The 17,529-nt window shown below is 47.2% G+C and overlaps 1 protein-coding gene across 2 annotated transcripts in view; it reads left to right on the top strand.

Moving 5' to 3' along the window:
- The first annotated feature begins 1,496 nt into the window (after nt 1-1,496).
- GPATCH1 (G-patch domain containing 1) overlaps nt 1,497-17,529 on the top strand; it is a 51,306-nt gene continuing 35,273 nt past the window's right edge. Inside the window, exons 1-5 of one of the 2 annotated variants that reach the window (XM_003937317.3) lie at nt 1,497-1,625; nt 10,196-10,330; nt 12,524-12,609; nt 16,098-16,258; nt 16,910-17,007. In XM_003937317.3, the coding sequence (XP_003937366.1) occupies nt 1,553-1,625; nt 10,196-10,330; nt 12,524-12,609; nt 16,098-16,258; nt 16,910-17,007 (553 nt within the window). In that variant the 5' untranslated portion in view covers nt 1,497-1,552. The remainder of the gene's footprint in view (nt 1,626-10,195; nt 10,331-12,523; nt 12,610-16,097; nt 16,259-16,909; nt 17,008-17,529) is intronic. The other variant, XM_074386587.1, reaches the window with a different exon arrangement.

Here is a 17,529-nt window from a genome sequence, read left to right as displayed (position 1 = left end):
TGGTGAAACCCCGCTTCTACTAAGAATACAAAAAAACAAAAAAGACAACAACAACAACAACAAAAACAAATTAACTGGGTGTGGTGGCACATGCCTGTAATCCCAGCTACCTGGGAGGCTGAGGCAGAAGAATCACTTGAACTTGAGAGGTGGAGGTTGCGGTGAACCGAGATCACGCCATTGCACTCCAGCCTGGGCAACAAGAGAGAAACTCCGTCTCAAAAAAAAAAAAACAAAAACAAAAACAAAAACGATTACAACTGGAAAGCAGCCTGGAGATTTCCCGAAGAACTTAGAACTACTATTAGTTCTCCAGCTATCTCATTACTGGGTATATACCCAAAGGAACGTACATTGTTCTACCATAAAGAAACAAGCATGCATAGGTTCACTGAGGCACTATTCACAATAGTAGAGATGTGGAACCATCCTAAATGCCCACGAACAGTGGACTTGATAAAAAAAAAAAAATGTCCACATACACCATGAAACACTACACAGCCATAAAAAAGAACAAGACCATGTCCTTTGCAGCAACATAGATGGACACAAAGAAGGGAATCCCAGGGGCTGGGTGCAGTGGCTCACACCTGTAATGCCAGCACTTTGGGAGGCTGAGACTGGCAGATCGCTTGAGGTCAGGAGTTCAAGACCAGCCTAGCCAACATGGTGAAACCCTGTCTGTACTGAAAATACTAAACAAATTAGCCTGGTGTGGTGGTGGGCGCCTGCAATACCAGCTACTTGGGAGGCTGAGGCAGCAGAAACACTTCAACCGGGGAGGCGGAGGTTGTGGTGAGCTGAGATCGAGGCCACTGCGCTCCAGCTTGGGCAACAGAGCAAGACAGTATTTAAAAAAAAAAAAAAAAAAAAAAAGTTTATAACAGATACCAGGGCCTACTTGAGGGTGGAAGGTCCAAGGAGGGTGATGGGAAAAACTACCTATTGGGTAGTACGCTTATTACCTGGGGAGGAAATAACCTGTACCCCAATCCCTTGAGACATGCGATTTACCTATATAACAAACCTGCACATGTACCCCTGAACCTAAAATAAAAGTAAAATAATAATTATTATTATTAAAAAATACTATTTTTATTAAGTGAAGCCCCAGTGGGGCAAGCAGAAAATCTGGGAGCTCAGCCATTTCCCTGGCGGTGGCTGGGTGGGCGGTGGGAGTGGACAGGGCTGGCAGTGACTGCTGCCAGGGCAGGTGCGAGGGACGGGGGTTGGGGGTTGGGCAGGCATCGGTGTCGCCTAGCAGGGAACAGTTGGCTTCCAGCTTATGCCAGGAGTCTCCTCCTCACCCGCACATCGCGAGGCTAGGATGGGATGTCGTGGCTGCCAAATCCTGCGAGGCAACTCCTGTCTGGGTTGGCCTCCCACAGGACGGACGTGAGAGTCCGGGGCTGCAGGCTCCGGCAGCGAGGGCACCTTCCCCGGCCCGCGGACCCAGCCTTCTAGAATCACCAGGATTCGCGGAGGAGAAAGAGCAAAGGTGTTTGGCCTGCCGAGGCCGCCGTAGCGAGGGGGCGGAGCCCGGAAGAGCAGGATGGCGGCGCAGGACAGTGACAGCGACGAGGATCTGGTCAGCTATGGGACTGGGCTGGAGCCTCTGGAAGAAGGTGCGGGCCGCATGGGCCAGCGGAGCCTGTGGAAAACAGGCCAGGCGCCCAGGATTCGGGCCACAAAAGCACAAGTCCGTGCTAGATCATTGTTAGGTCGTTCTCAGCGTTGGGAACGCGGCGACGAGGGAGGCTTTTGCCGCGCTCTCAGGGTGCTCATCTTGGAGCGACTTACAGGGATGGGAGACACAAGCGTGGCCAAACCAGGGGGCGGCGGGATAGAAACAAGAAAATGACGGAGTGGCTAGCGTGAGAGCGGGGGATGCTCAGGCAGTTTCTTCCCTGGGAGAGGACGTTTGAGCTCAGACTTGAAACCGAGGATGAAAACAACCACAGGCAAATCTAGAGGGAAAGCATTTCAGGCAGAAGGAACATAAAGGGCAAAGGCCCTGAAGTGGGAGCCAGTTTAGGAAATTGAGGGACGGGCAGCACTGGTGTGGTTGCAGCAGACGGCAGCATGGGAGACAGGCAGAAGAGGATGTCAGAGGGGCTGGCCAGGGGCTGGATCTTACTTGGTAGGGTACAGAGTTTGGATCTTGTACTAAGTGCAGGAGAGACATGGGAAGTAACACAGGGAGGGATGTATGTTAGACCACCATGTTGGTCAAGCTGGTCTAGAACTTTCCTGACCTCGTGGTCTGCCCACCTCAGCCTCCCAAAGTGCTGGGATTACAGGCATGAGCCACCACCCTCAGCCATTTTTTTTTTTTTGGTTTGTGTACATATATATATATATATATATATATATATATATATATATATATAATTTTTAGAGACAGGGTTTTGCTCTGTTTCCCAAGCTGGGCTTGAACTCCTGACCTCAAGTGATCCTCTCACCTCTGCCTCCCCAAGTGCTAGGATTACAGGCGTGAGCCACTGTGCTTGGCCAATTTTTAGTATTGTTCTAGCTTTGATGTTGAGAATACTGGTTGGGGAAGGGTAAGTATGAAGCAGGGAGATTAGCTAAAAGGTCAGGAGGCTGGGCACAGTGCCTCACGCCTGTAAAACCAGCACTTTTAGGAGGCCAAGGTGGGCGGATCACGAGGTCAGGAGTTCGAGATCAGCCTGATCAACAGGATGAAACCCCATCTCTACTAAAAATACAAAAATTAGCTGGGCACAGTGGCAGGTGCCCATAATCCCAGCTACTCAGGAGGCTGAGGCAGGAGAATTGCTTGAACTCAGGAGGTGGAGGTTGCAGTGAGCTGAGATTGAGCTGTTGGACTCCAGCCTGGGTGACAGAGTGAGACTCTGTCTAAAAAAAAAAAAAAGGCGATCAGAAGACGATGTTGGCGTGGATGGGACAGTTAGCAGTGGTGGTGGTGTGTAGTGGTTTGGGTGGAGATATATTTTGAAAGCAGAGTTGACCATACTTGAGATATATTTTGAAAGCAGAGCTGATCGTACTTGCTGGTGGAATGTGGGGGTGAGGGGCAAGGTGAATCAAGGTTCTCTCCGGTGTTTCAGGTCTGTTCCACTCAATGACTTGTTCAGCAAATTATGTACCAAGTGTTCGGTAAGGGCTGTTGGCTGTGCTAGACCTGTGGGGAAGGCAGAGGAAGAATGGTGTAATCATTGGGCCACAATTTATTTGTACACCTCCTGTTGGTGGGGGTCCTCTCACTTTTCTCACCCTTGAGAAAGGTTGATTGTTCTTCTGGGATATCTCCACTTATGCCCCTTTTATTTCCTACAGACAGTTCTGAAAGAAACTTCTGCTGGATACTGGCCCTACTTCTACCCTCTGCTTACAAAGTTGAGAAATGGGCCAGGCACAGTGCTTCACACCTGTAATCCCAGCACTTTTGAGAGGCTGAGGTGAGAGGATCACTTGAGGTCAGGAGTTTGAGACCAGCCTGGGCAATGTAGTGAGACTCTGTTACAAAAATAAAAATTAAAAAAAAAAAAAAAAAAAAAAAGAAGAAACAAAAGTCTGAGAAAGGTTAGTCTTTTGAATGCTTTTTATGTGTTTGAAGTCAGCTGTTGCATTTCCTTAAGATATCTCTGTTTTAACTCACTATCCCAAGTTCTTTTTTTGTAGACAGGGTCTTGCTGTGTTGACCAGGCTGGTTTCAAACTTCTGACCTCAGGCAATGCTCAGCCTCCCAAAGTGCTGGATTACATGCGTGAGCCATAGTGCCCAGCATTTTTTATTTAAAAAATAGAGACAAGGTCCTTCTATGTTGCTTAGGCTGGTCTTGAACTCCTGGCCTCAAGTGGTCTTCCCAGCTCAGCTTCTCAAAGTGTTGGAATTAGAGGCGTGACTCTCTATGCCTGGCCCCAACCATATAGCCTCCCCCCAGCCCCACTCCAAATGGAGTCTCACTCTGTTGCCCAGGCTGGAGGGCAGTGGTGTGATCTTGGCTCACTGCAACTTGTGCCTTCTAGGTTTAAGCCTCAGCTTCCCAAGTATTTGGGATTATAGTCACATGCCACTATGCTTGGCTAAGTTTTGTATTTTTAGTAGAGATGGGGTTTTACCATGTTGGCTAGGCTGGTCTTGAACTCCTGAGCTTAAGTGATCCATCCGCCTTCACCTCCCAAAGTGCTGGAATTACAGGTAGGAGGCACTGTGCCTGGCCCCCAGCCTTGCATTTGAAGAAGGAAGGGACACTGGATTTGTAGACTTTGTTTTTCTGTACTAAAAACATCCTTTAACTTCTCAGTAATACAAGTTTTTGGGGATTGATTCATTGTTTTCTAAGCACTTTTTTTTGAGATAGTTTCACTCTTGTTGCCCAGGTTGGAGTGCAGTGGTACAATGCCGGCTCACTATAGCCTCTGCCTCTCAGGTTCAGGGGATTCTCCAGCCTCAGCCTCCCAAGTAGCTGGGATTATAGATGCCTGTAACCATGCCTGGCTAAGTTTTGTATTTTTAGTAAACACAGGTTTCACCATGTTGTCCAGGCTAGACTCGAACTCCTCACCTCAGGTGATCTGCCCACCTCTGCCTCCCAAAGTGCTGGGATTACAGGCATGAGCCACTGTGTCCAGCTAGTCTTCTAAGCACTCTGAAGTTTAAATGTACTCTGTCTATATTTTACAATATAACACACTAGACTAATAATTATTTTTAATTTGCTTTGAAGTGTTAGCGACAGGTTAGATAGGCATTGGTGGAGGAGAACTCTATTGCCAGCCCTGACAGAAAGATTTATTAAATTAAGAGTTAGCCAGGGAGCCTAGTGACATTGGCTGAACTTTATAGACACATAGACCTTCTAATCTGGAAGGAAGGGGCCAGATACTTACCTATTCTTTTCTTAGACACTTCCACTTGGTTCTAGATTCTTATCTACAGCCCATTCTATACCCAGCTTAATTTTAGGGCCAATTTCCTCCTCCTCGATGCTGTGACTCTCACATTTAAAACTACCCGTGGCTTCCTTTGCCCCGAGGACATACCATAAACCTTTCAACACCATGTTCAAAGCCCCGTGCACTGTCCGCCTTCCTTTTTTCTGAGACGAAGTTTCACTCTTGTTACCCAGGCTAGAGTGCAGTGGCACGATCTCGGCTCACTGCAACCTCCACCTCCCGGGTTCAAGCGATTCTCCTGCCTCAGCCTCCCAAGTGGCTGGGACTACAGGCATGTACCACCATACCCAGTTAATTTTTGTATTTTTTTAGTAGAGACGGGGTTTTACCATGTTGGCCAGGCTGGTCTCAAACTCCTGACCTCAGATGATCCGCCTGCCTCAGCCTCCCAAAGTGCTGGGATTACAGGTGTGAGCCACCATGCCCGGCCTGTCAGCCTTTCTGCTTCCATCTTTCGCTCACTCCCTGGACCACTTTCTCGATACACCTGACCTTGCCCTTTTATCCCTCCTGTTTCCTGACGGGAGTCCGTGCCTTTTTTGTGTGCCTATCTGCAGCTACCAAAATTCTGCTCATTCCTAATGGTGGCTAATGCTGCACTCCTTGTTACTGTCAGAAGCACTCCGGTGCGTGCAGGTCTTTTCTGCTGGGCTCTGAGTGTCTTGAGAAAGGGGAGAGTTGTGCTCAGTTTTCTACACTGAGGGTCTAGAAGGGCTGCTTGCATGGCAATGCCCTCAGCACACTTTTTTTTTTTTGAGACAGAGTCTTGCTTTATCTCCCAGGCTGGAGTACAGTGGCATGATTATGGCTCACTGCAGCCTTGGCCTCCTGGGCTCAAGTGATCCCGCTTAGCATCCCCTAGCCCCCAGTAACCAGGACTACAGGCTCATACCACCATGCCGTTAATTTTCAAAATTGTGTCACTGTGTTGCCCAGGTTGGTCTCAAACCACTGCTACTAATGACTCGAATCACTCCTACCTTGGCCTCTCAAAGTGCTGGGATTACAGGTGTGAGCCACCACACCCGGCCCCCTCACCCTTAAAAAAAAAAATCTAACCATTAGCCAACCAGGGGCTTGTTGAACTTCTGGTCAGGGATATGAGAGGGAGGAACAGTATAGGAGGCATCTCTGGCTTGGAGACGGAGTTGAGATCTAGGTTCACCTTTGTGCTTATTAGCTGTGAGTCTCAGGGAATTTAATCAGTATCCTTATCAGAGTATGATAAATGAGATAATATGTACTAAAGGAAGGAATTAGTTGGCATTAGTAGCCTTAATTAGGACATGGCCTGGCTAAAATGCCACCCAACTCCGCTCTGGAGTTTTCCGTCACTGGTTAGAGGTAGCACCTTCTCCTTAGGAGCCCTGCAGGAGCTAGTTGGCCACATTGCTTGGCCCTCATCATCTGCCTCCACAGGTTCCACTTGATTGTCTGCCCTTTTGTCTCTCCTTCCAGATCAGAAGCACTTCAGAATAGCACCAAGCAGCTGGGTGCTTGGTGAAACCCCATCTCTACTAAAATACAAAAAATTGGCTGGGTATGATGGTGTGCGCCTGTAATCCCAGCTACTCAGGAGACTGAGGCAGGAAAACTGATTGAACCCAGAGACGGAGCCAAGATTGTGCCACTGCACTCCAGCCTGGGTGACAAAGCGAGACTCCGTTTCAAAACAAAAGAATAGCACTAAGCGCTGGCAGCACCTGCTCCCTCTTACCTTAGCCCAGTGGGACAGCTGGCAATGCCCGGAGACCTTTTTGGTTGTCATGCTTGTAAGCTGCTACTACAGGCCCAGGATGCTGCTGAATATCCTGCAGTATATGGACCATTCCCCTGAAACAAAGACTTCTCCAGCACAAAATATGTTGAGACTGAGAAGCTCTGCCTTAGCCAAGAATCATGCCAAGTGCACATATAGTAATGGAATGTGTGTACTGCATTTCCAAGAAAAGGTGAAAATTTGGGTTATGGGACCCACATTGTAACTTCGTCCTTCAGAGGGAAAAGACATTGAAGTTGATATTAAGTGATATTCCCCAGGGCTAGGGACTGTGCTCAGCTGTTTACATATGATATTTAATCTTCCTTACCACCCTACAAAGAAAGGCTTCTTTATTGCCCTGATTTTACAGTTGTGGAGGCTAAAGGTTAGAGCAAAGAAGTAACTTACTCCAGATGACAAATCTTTTTTTTTTTTGAGACAATCTCACTCTGTTACCCAGACTACAGTGCAGTGGCATGGTCTCAGCTCACTGCAACCTCCTCCTCCTGGATTGAAGCGATTCTTCTACCTCAGCCTCCCGAGTAGCTGGGACTACAGGAGCCTGCCAGTATGCCTAGCTAATTTAGAAGGGGATTTGAACTCAGATCTCTTGGTCTTTAAATCTGGGCTCTTGGCCAGATGTGGTGGATCACACCTGTAATCCTAGCTACTGGGGAGGCTGAGGCAGGAGAATCACTTGAGCCCCGGAGGTGGCCGTTGCAGTGAACTGAGATCATGCCATTGCACTCCAGTCTGGGTGACTGAGTGAGACTACATCTCTTGTTTTTGAGATGGAGTCTTGCTCTGTCGCCCAGGCTGGAGCACAGTGGCACAATATTGTCTCATTGCAACCTCCACCTTCTGGGTTCAAGCACTTCTCCTGCCTCAGCCTCCTAAGTAACTGAAATTACAGGCTTGTACTGCTGCATCCAGCTAATTGTTTTTTTAAATTTATTTTTATTTTTTGAGATAGAATCTTACTCTGTCACCCAGGTTGGAGTGCAGTGGTACAATCTTGGCTCACTGCAACCTCCACCTCCCGGGTTCAAGCCTCAGCCTTCTGAGTAGTTAGAATTACAGGCTTGTGCCAACATGCCCAGCTAATTTTTGTATTTTCAGTAGAGACAGAGTTTCCCTATGTTGGCCAGCCTGGTCTCAAACTCCTGACCTTGTGATCCGCCTGCCTCAACCTCCCAAAGTGCTGGGATTACAGGCATGAGCAACCGTGCCCTGCCGTTTTTTTTTTTTTTTTTGAGACAGAGTGTTGTTCTGAGTGCGATCTTAGCCCACTGCAACCTCTGCCTTCTGGGTTCAGGTGATTTCCCCGCCTCAGCCTCCCGAATAGTTGGGACTACAGATGTGCACCACCATGCCTGACTACTTTTTGTATTTTTAGTGGAGACAGGGTTTCACCATATTGGTTAGGCTGGTCTTGAACTCCTGACCTCATGATCCGTCTGCCTTGGCCTCCCAAAGTGCTGGCATTATAGGTGTGAGCCACCGTGCCTGCCTGTTTTGTATTTTTAGTAGAGGTGAGGTTTCACTATGTTGGCCAGGCTGGTTTCAAATTCCTGGACCTCAAGCGAACCGCCTGCCTTGGCCTCCCAAAGTGCTGGGATTAAAAGCATGAGCCTTCATCTCATAAATAAATAAATAAGTAAATAATTTCTGTTTCTTCCTCTTCTTACTAAGTACTTATAGGCATTTAATTTGCATAACAACTCTATGAAATAGCTGTTACCATTAGTGTCACATCTGTTTTAAAGATAACGAAATTGAGGCACAGAGAGGCAAAGCTGATCAAAGTCCAGTGCCAGTAAACGGAGTTGGCTTGAAACTCCAGAGCACTGTGACTCTCCACCCTTAACTCATACCTTTAGCCACTGTATAACCTACTTCTTGTTCTGAACCTTTGATAATAACTTGATTTTTTTTTTTTTTTTTTTTTTTGAGACAGAGTCTTGCTCTGTCACCCAGGCTGGAGTGCAGTGCTGTGACTGGCTCACTACAACCTCTGCCTCCTGGGTTCAAGTAATTCTCCTACCTTAGCCTCCCGAGTAGCTGGGACTACATGTGTGTCCCACCACGCCCAGCAAATTTTTATAGAGATAGGGTTTCACTATATTGGCCAGGCTGGTCAATATAGTGGTCAAACCCCTGACCTCAGGTGATCCACCTGCTTTGGCCTCCCAAAGTGCTGGAATTACAGGTGTGAGCCACTGTGCCCGGCCAAAAATAACTTGATTTTTTTTATTTTTAAAAAATTTTAAATAAATTTAGGATTCTGAATTGCAGTTGATAAAATGAGGCAGTAGCTTGTGCCATAGTACCTGGCACTTTAAACCTAAGGAATTGTCAGGCTAGGCCTAAAATGTGTTAGATTAAATTCCCTTACTTGTGTGGTGTCACAATGCAGCCCTTTCAACAAAGTAGGAAAAGGAATAAGGTTTAAATACACTGTGGAATCAGGAGACACATAGAAATTAAGGAAACTCTCAGAAGTTGGGGGAAATAGGCAATACCAAAGGAAGCATTCCAGATTCAGGGATGGTGTGAAGTTCTAGAAGTATGGAAGTGTTTCTTCCCTTGCCACCTGCCACCCCAGCTTCTTGCACTCTTCATTTGAAGCCGGATAGTTCAATTTCATCTGTCTGAATTCTCCTGACAATATAATTAGTGGGTTTTTTTTTTGTTGTTTTTTTTTTTTTTTCTTTTTGAGACAGAGTCGCTGGGCGTGGTAGCACATGCCTGTAGTCCCAGCTACTCGGGAGGCTGAGGTGGGAGGATGGCTTGAGCCCAGGAGTTCTGGGCTGTAGTGCGCTATGCCTATCGGGTGTCTGTGCTAAGTTCACCATCAATATGGCGACCTCCCGGGAGCGGGGGTGCAGGGCAGAGCAGGGACCACCAGGTTGCGTAAGGAGGGGTGAATGGCCCAGGTCAGAAACAGCAGGTCAAAACTCCTGCTGATCAGTAGTGGGATCGTGTCTGTGAATAGCCACTGCATTCCAGCCTGGGCAACATAGCAAGACCCCATCTCTTAAAAAAAAAAAAAAAGAAAAGAAAAAAGAGACAGTCTTGCTCTGTCTCCCAGGCTGGAGTACAGTGGCACGAACTTGGCTCACTACAACTTCCACCTCCTGGGTTCAGGCGATTCTCCCTCAGCATTCTGAGTAGCTGGGATTATAGGTGCCCGCCACCATGCCTGGCTAATTTTTGTATTTTTTAGTAGAGACAGGGTTTCACTGTGTTGATCAGGCTTTGTAATGGAATTTAGTGGGAAAAGCAGGCCATAGTTCTCACATAAGCTTATAAAATATATTGTTTTCTAGGCTATATAAAGTAGTAAAGTCTAGGAATAACAATTTAATTTAAATGGTTGTATCTGAAGTAAACAAGTTATTATGTTTAATAACTGACATTTTCCCTAAATTTGAACCCACCATTTCCTACCCTCTTTTTCATTTAAAAAATGTTTTTGGTTTTTTTTTAGGTGAAAGACCAAAGAAACCAATTCCTCTTCAGGATCAGACTGTCAGAGATGAAAAAGGAAGGTATAAACGATTCCACGGGGCTTTTAGTGGAGGTTTCTCTGCCGGATACTTTAATACTGTTGGCTCAAAAGAAGGTATGATTTTCCTACTTACAGCTATTATATCATTAAAGCAAATGATCGAACTATTGATTCTACCTCACCCTTGTTTTTTTTTTTGAGACGGAGTTTCGCTCTTGTTACCCAGGCTGGAGTGCAATGGCACGATCTCGGCTCACCGCAACCTCCGCCTCCTGGGTTCAAGCAATTGCCGCAGCCTCCTGAGTAGCTGGGATTACAGGCACGTGCCACCATGCCCAGCTAATTTTTTGTATTTTTAGTAGAGACGGGGTTTTACCATGTTGACCAGGCTGGTCTTGATCTCTGGACCTCGTGATCCACCCGCCTCAGCCTCCCAAAGTGCTGGGATTACAGGCTTGAGCCACCGCGCCCGGCTGTTTTTTTTTTTTTGAGATGGAGTCTTGCTTTGTCACCCAGGCTGGAATGCCATGGTGTGATCTCGGCTCACTGCAATCTCCGCCTCCCAGGTTAAGTGTTTCTCCTGCCTCAGCCTCCCAATTAGCTGGGTTTACAGGAGTGTGCCACATATTTTAAAAAATATATACCTCCTTTTTTTTTTTTTTGAGATAGAGTCTCACTCTGTTGCCCAGGCTGGAGTACAATGGCACTGTCTTGGCTCACTGCAATCTCTGCCTCCAAGGTTCAAGCAATTCTCCTACCTCAGCCTCCTGAGTAGCTAGGATTACAGGCGCATGCCACCATGCTCGGCTAATTTTTCTATTTTTAGTAGAGACCAGGTTTCACTATGTTGGCCAGTCTGGTCTTGAACTCCTGACCTCATAATCCACCTGCCTCGGCCTATAAAAGTGCTAGGATTACAGGTGTGAGCCACCACACCTGGCTTAAAAAATACATACCTTCTAATCAGATGATTAAATGATGATAATGACTTCCGTTCTTACTGTGTGTTGTCATTCACAAAGTATTCTTACACAGAATCTTTCAGTTAATCATTGACTGTCTCTCGTGACTCAGTGAGTGAGGAGGGCAAATGTCACGGGGATCTTGCAGATGAGGCCACCAAGGGTCAGAGAGGTTAAGGAGCCAGCATGGTGTTAGTGCTGAGGAAGAGTCACCAGGTGCCCTCTCCAGATACTCAGACACTGGGGACCACAGCAAGACTGGCTCTTCGGTGCTCTCTACCTGGGGAAAAGAATCAGCTAAATCTTTTATGTTATGTACTTTTTTTTTTTTTTGAGACGGAGTTTCGCTCTTGTTACCCAGGCTGGAGTGCAATGGTGCGATCTCGGGTCACCGCAACCTCCGCCTCCTGGGTTCAGGCAATTCTCCTGCCTCAGCCTCCTGAGTAGCTGGGATTACAGGCACGTGCCACCATGCCCAGCTAATTTTTTTGGATTTTTAGTAGAGACGGGGTTTCACCATGTTGACCAGGATGGTCTCCATCTCTTGACCTCGTGATCCACCCGCCTCAGTCTCCCAAAGTGCTGGGATTACAGCTGTGAGCCACAGCACCTGGCCCCAATGTGTTTTTATACACTTATTTATTTTTAGAGACAGAATCTCTCTCTATATCCCAGGCTGGAATGCAGTGGTGAGATCTTGGCTCATTGCAACCTCTGCCTCCTGGGTTCAAGCAATTATCCTGCCTCAGCCTCCTGAGTAGCTGGGATTACAGGCGCCCACCATCATGCCTGGCTAATTTTTGTATTTTTAGTAGAGAAGGGGTTTCACCATGTTGTCCAGGGTTGTCTGGAACTCCTGATCTCAGGTGATACACCTGCCTCAGCCTCCTGAACTGCTGGGATTACAGGCATGAGCCACCGCATCCTGCCTTTCCATTTTATTTAATTAATTTATTTTTTGAGACAGGGTCTCACTCTGTCACCCAGGCTTTAGTGCAGTGGTGCGCCTACCAAGAGTAGACCTTCCCAGATGTCTCAGCTCACAAGACCCTTGAAGAGAATCAGAAAGGTGTATCACTCTTAGAGAAAACTAAACAACTTTTTGTGCAGAGGTTACAGACATATGTGACCTCCAGAACATTCCCTCTTTGTAGACATGGCACATGCTTGGTAACTATGGTCAGGGAAAAAGGGCATTAGTTATAGGACTCCAGTGTCGGATGGAACTGGGGGTCTGGCACAGCCATTGCCCTTGGACCAGCCAGGTTGAGTCCTTGGACTTGGTACCCTGAGTATTGCCTAGATTCCTTCTAGGATTGTAAAGCTCTAAACTCTTTTCTTTCAGGATGGACACCCTCTACCTTCGTGTCTTCACGACAGAACAGAGCAGGCAAATCTGTTCTTGGTCCTGAAGATTTCATGGATGAAGAGGTGGGTGTGTAAAACTTTAAATGCCAGTTAGCTGGTGGGACATGTATAGTTGTTTGCTGTAAGTGCCTTCTGTCTCCCCAGAAGGTCCAATGTACGATTTCCTCTTTGTGTGTAAGGCTTTATCTTTTAGGTATTTGATGTACAGTGTCCTGTACATCAGAGGAGTCTTGTTCACTGGAGGAGCATTTTATGCTGGGGCCAGTTTCTAAAATCAACAGTGGAAAGGAAAAGTCATATATAGGCTATATATAGGCAATTTACTTGAAAAACCTCCATTGCCCCAGAAGCTTAGTATACATGGTGCTGGGTCTGCAGCTTTCCACAGTAACTTCCAGGCATATTGCAGTAAGAAACCGTGAATGACTACACTAACATTAAACTTCTGCCATCTTAAAACCTGGTTGTGGATTCACCCATGATGAAGATTAGATAGGGAGGGAGAGGAGAGCTATTCAGAAAGAATAGCTAATACATGCTGGGCTTAATACTTACCAAGGTGATGGGTTGATCTGTGCAGCAAACCACCATGGCACACGTTTACCTATGTAACAAACCTGCACATCCTGCACATGTACCCTGGAACTTCAAAGTTGAAGAAAAAAAAAGATTAAATAAAACACTTATATCAACATACTTTAGGCTGCTGGTAAGAGAAAAGGAAGTTTCCTTCCTTTTTTGAGTAGCATCATCTAGAAGGAAACATGTCTCATGTAGCAAGAAGTCTAGATGCTGCTGAGGCCCCAGGCAGTCTCTTCTCAGTCTCCTGCTGGCAGCTTGTCCTTTTACTACCTCTCCTCATGATTCCAAGATGGCTATAGTAGTTCCAGGTGGAACATCCAGGCTGATGTCGCCCAGGAGAAGAATTTTCCTCTTGGTCTTTTTTCTGTTTTTTTTTTTGAGACGGAGTTTCGCTCTTGTTACCCAGGCTGGAGTGCAGTGGCGCGATCTTGGCTCACCGCAACCTCCGCCTCCTGGGTTCAGGCAATTCTCCTGTCTCAGCCTCCTGAGTAGCTGGGATTACAGGCACGCGCCACCATGCCCAGCTAATTTTTGTATTTTTAGTAGAGACGGGGTTTCACCATGTTGACCAGGATGGTCTCGATCTCTTGACCTCATGATCCACTCGCCTCGGCCTCCCAAAGTGCTGGGATTACAGGTGTGAGCCACTGCCCACTGCGCCCGGCTGTTTTTTTTTGTTTGTTTGTTTTTTTTTTTTTTTTTTTTTTTTAAAGACAGAGTCTCAGTCTGTCACCCAGGCTGGAGTTCAGTGGCACTATCTCGGCTCACTGCAATTTCTGCCTCCCAGGTTTAAGCAATTCTCCTACCTCAGCCTCCCAAGTAGCTGGGATTACAGGTGCGTACACCACTATGCCCGGCTAAGTTATGTATTTTTAGTAGAGACGGGGTTTCACCATGTTGGCCAGGCTGGTCTCAGACTCCTGACCTCAGGTGATCCACCCACCTGGCCTTCCAAAGTGCTGGGATTACAGGTGTGAGCCACTGTACCTGGCAGTCTTTTTTCTTAAGAGCAAAGAAGCTTTTCATATAAGCTCTACCATGAATTTTCTCTTTTTTTTTAATTTCTTTTTTTTTTTTTTGAGACAGAGTTTCGCTGTTGTTACCCAGGCTGGAGTGCAATGGCGTGATCTCGGCTCACCGTAACCTCCACCTCCTGGGTTCAGGCAATTCTCTTGCCTCAGCCTCCTGAGTAGCTGGGATTACAGGCACGCGCCACCATGCCCAGCTAATTTTTTGTATTTTTAGTAGAGATGGAGTTTCACCATGTTGACCAGGATGGTCTCGATCTCTTGACCTCGTGATCCACCCGCCTCGGCCTCCCAAAGTACTGGGATTACAGGCTTGAGCCACTGCGCCTGGACTTTAATTTCATTTTTTTAAAAAAATTTCTGACTAAACATCTCAGAATAATTTTCTCTGTATCTGCTTGCACAAATTGTTTTACGTGCCCATTCCTAACACAGTCCCTGGCAAGGAAAATGGGATGAAAATGACTGTCTTAGATAAGACACAAAGCCCAACTTCCTAACCCTGCCTCTCCAACACTGGGAGTACCACTCCTGCAGTGCATGGCAGTGCAGAGGAAGGCAGGTGCCTTGACGTCAGGGCTCTGTAAGGAAAGAGGAAGCGTGACAATGGCTGGACAGGCAGCCAGCAATATCTGCCCCAGTAAAGGCAAAAGCACCTGACTCCAGGCCTGGCACACGCACACTTGCAAATGCTCGCTGGCTGGGACACCAAGCTTTGTCCCCTTCATGCTGACCTTTGAGATACTGTTGAGAAGAACATGGCCCTTACTTCTTGTCTTTCCAGCTTGGTCATGCTCGGGATGGCCCTGATGAGCAGTGACTGTCATTCCCTGCCCTTAGTCACTGGCTTTACCTAGTGTGAGGATAAGGTTCTAAAGTCAGTGTGAAGCCGGGCTTGGTGGCTCACACCTGTAATCCCAGCACTTTGGGAGGCTGAGGCAGGTGGATCACCTGAGGTCAGGAGTTTGAGACCAGCCTCGCCAACATAGTGAAACCCTATCTCTACTAAAAACACAAAAAATTAGCCAGATGTGGTGGTACATGCCTGTAATCCCAACTACTTGGGAGTCTGAGGCAGGAGAATCACTTGAACCTAGGAGGTGGAGGTTGCAGTGAACTCAGATTGTGCCATTGCAGTCCAGCCTGGGCAACAAGAGCAAAACTGTGTTAAAAAAAAAAAAAAAAAAAAATAGCCAGGTGCAGTGGCTCACACCTGTAATCCCAGCACTTTGGGATGCTGAGGCTGGCAGGTGGATCACCTGAGGTCAGGAGTTCAAGACCAGCCTGACCAACATGGAGAAACCCAGCCTCTGCTAAAAATGTAAAATTAGCTGAGTGTGGTGGCACATACCTATAATTCCAACTACTTGGGAGGCTGAGGCAGGAGAATCACTTGAACCTGGGAGGTGGAGGTTGTGGTGAGCCGAGATGGCACCATTGTACTCCAGCCTGGGCAACAAGAGTGAAACTCTGCCTTAAAAAAAAAAAAAAAAGGGCCGGGCGTGGTGGCTCAAGCCTGTAATCCCAGCACTTTGGGAGGCCGAGGTGGGTGGATCACGAAGTCAAGAGATCGAGACCATCCTGGTCAACATGGTGAAACCCTGTCTCTACTAAAAATACAAAAAATTAGCTGGGCATGGTGGCGCATGCCTGTAATCCCAGCTACTCAGGAGGCTGAGGCAGGAGAATTGCCTGAACCCAGGAGGCGGAGGTTGCGGTGAGCCGAGATCGCGCCATTGCACTCCAGCCTGGGTAACAAGAGCGAAACTCCGTCTCAAAAAAAAAAAAAAAAAAAAAAAGTCAGTGTGTACATCTGTCACTCTGCTGATCCTGACCTAAATTTTGTAGTTTTAACTTTTTTTAAAAACAGAAATAAAGCTATGTGATGTATTGTGTTTAATCACTTTCCAAATAATATAATTGTTTGAATTTTTTTTGAAGGATCTTAGTGAATTTGGGATAGCACCTAAAGCGATTGTCACCACAGATGATTTTGCCTCCAAAACCAAGGACAGAATACGAGAAAAGGCCAGGCAGTTGGCCGCTGCCACAGCCCCTATTCCTGGAGCCACCCTCCTTGATGACCTCATAACGCCAGCAAAGTGAGCGTTTCCTTCTCACTGTTGTGATCTTAGCACAGGTGTTTTGCATGTATACGATTCTTTTGCTTAGGGATAGTTTGATTGTAAGTAAGACAAACCTTCTTAGGCTCAAAGTCTAAGTGAAAAAGGGGTTTTACCAAAAGAGTCTTGCACTGTCACTGTACAAGAGATCAAGAACTCCAGCCACTAGCTGTGCTGCTGGGGTTTACGGAGGCTGGAGTGCTGTTGGGAATTGCAGTGACTTCTCCCGCCACTCCTCCGACCTTATAGCCTCGCTCGTCTGCCTCCTTCCACCCTCTCTTTCTGTGTATCTCCTTGTTGTGCTCCTGGGCTTGTGGCCTGATATTGGCAGCCTTAGACTTTCATGGATTCCCAGGCCACATGCCTGGCAAGGACTATCTAGTGTCCCTGTCGGCCCATCCTAAAGGCCCAGGAGAGAAGACATCTGATTGACCTCCCCAGTTTAGGCATGTACCCCCGTGCAGCCCGCTGTGGCTGGAATGGCAGGGTCACACCAGTTGTCACGTGGGTGAGGGCAAGGGCCCAGGCAAGGCAGGTGTAGGAATGGAGCAGGAACTCAGAAGCTGCTTATTTCATTCTCTTTGTTAGCATTATTTTGAAGAGTTTGTTTTCAATGCCCTGCTATCCTAGATTATCCGTTGGTTTCGAACTGCTAAGAAAAATGGGTTGGAAGGAAGGGCAAGGAGTTGGTCCTCGAGTGAAGAGACGGCCGCGCCGCCAGAAACCTGGTATGTATGTTAACTCATTAACGGGCATCACTTCTGCAGGGTGTTTTTTTGTTTTTGTTGTTTTTGAGGTCTTGCTCCATCGCCCAGGCTGGAATGCAGTGGTGCGATCTGGGTACCACTGCAGCCTTGACCTCCTAGGCTCAAGTGATCCTCCCACATCGGCCCCCCAAATAGCTGGGACCATAGGCACGTGCCACTATGCCAGGCTAATTGTTTGTATTTTTTATAGAGACAGAGTTTTGCCATTTTGCCCAGGCTGGTCTCCATCACCTGAGCTCAGGCAGTCCACCTGCCTTAGCCTCCCAAAGTGCTGGGATTACAGGTGTGAGCCACTGTGTCTGGCCAAGAGTGTACATTTTAATGGCTGCAAATTCCACTAAACAAAATAGCTGGGCCCAGTGGTATGCGTGTCTTCTAAGGCTTTTTATGTGTAACGCATGATAGCTTCCAGAAAGGCTGTACTAGTTTATGCTTTTTGCCAGCAGCATATGAGAGTTCATGTTTCCTACCCTCCCCAAAAGT

The sequence above is a fragment of the Saimiri boliviensis genome, chromosome 14, assembly GCF_048565385.1.
Source record: "Saimiri boliviensis isolate mSaiBol1 chromosome 14, mSaiBol1.pri, whole genome shotgun sequence".
Taxonomy (NCBI): Eukaryota; Metazoa; Chordata; class Mammalia; order Primates; family Cebidae; genus Saimiri; species Saimiri boliviensis.
The sequence above is the reverse complement of the archived record's forward strand: the minus strand, read 5'-3'. Positions and strand labels throughout refer to the sequence as shown.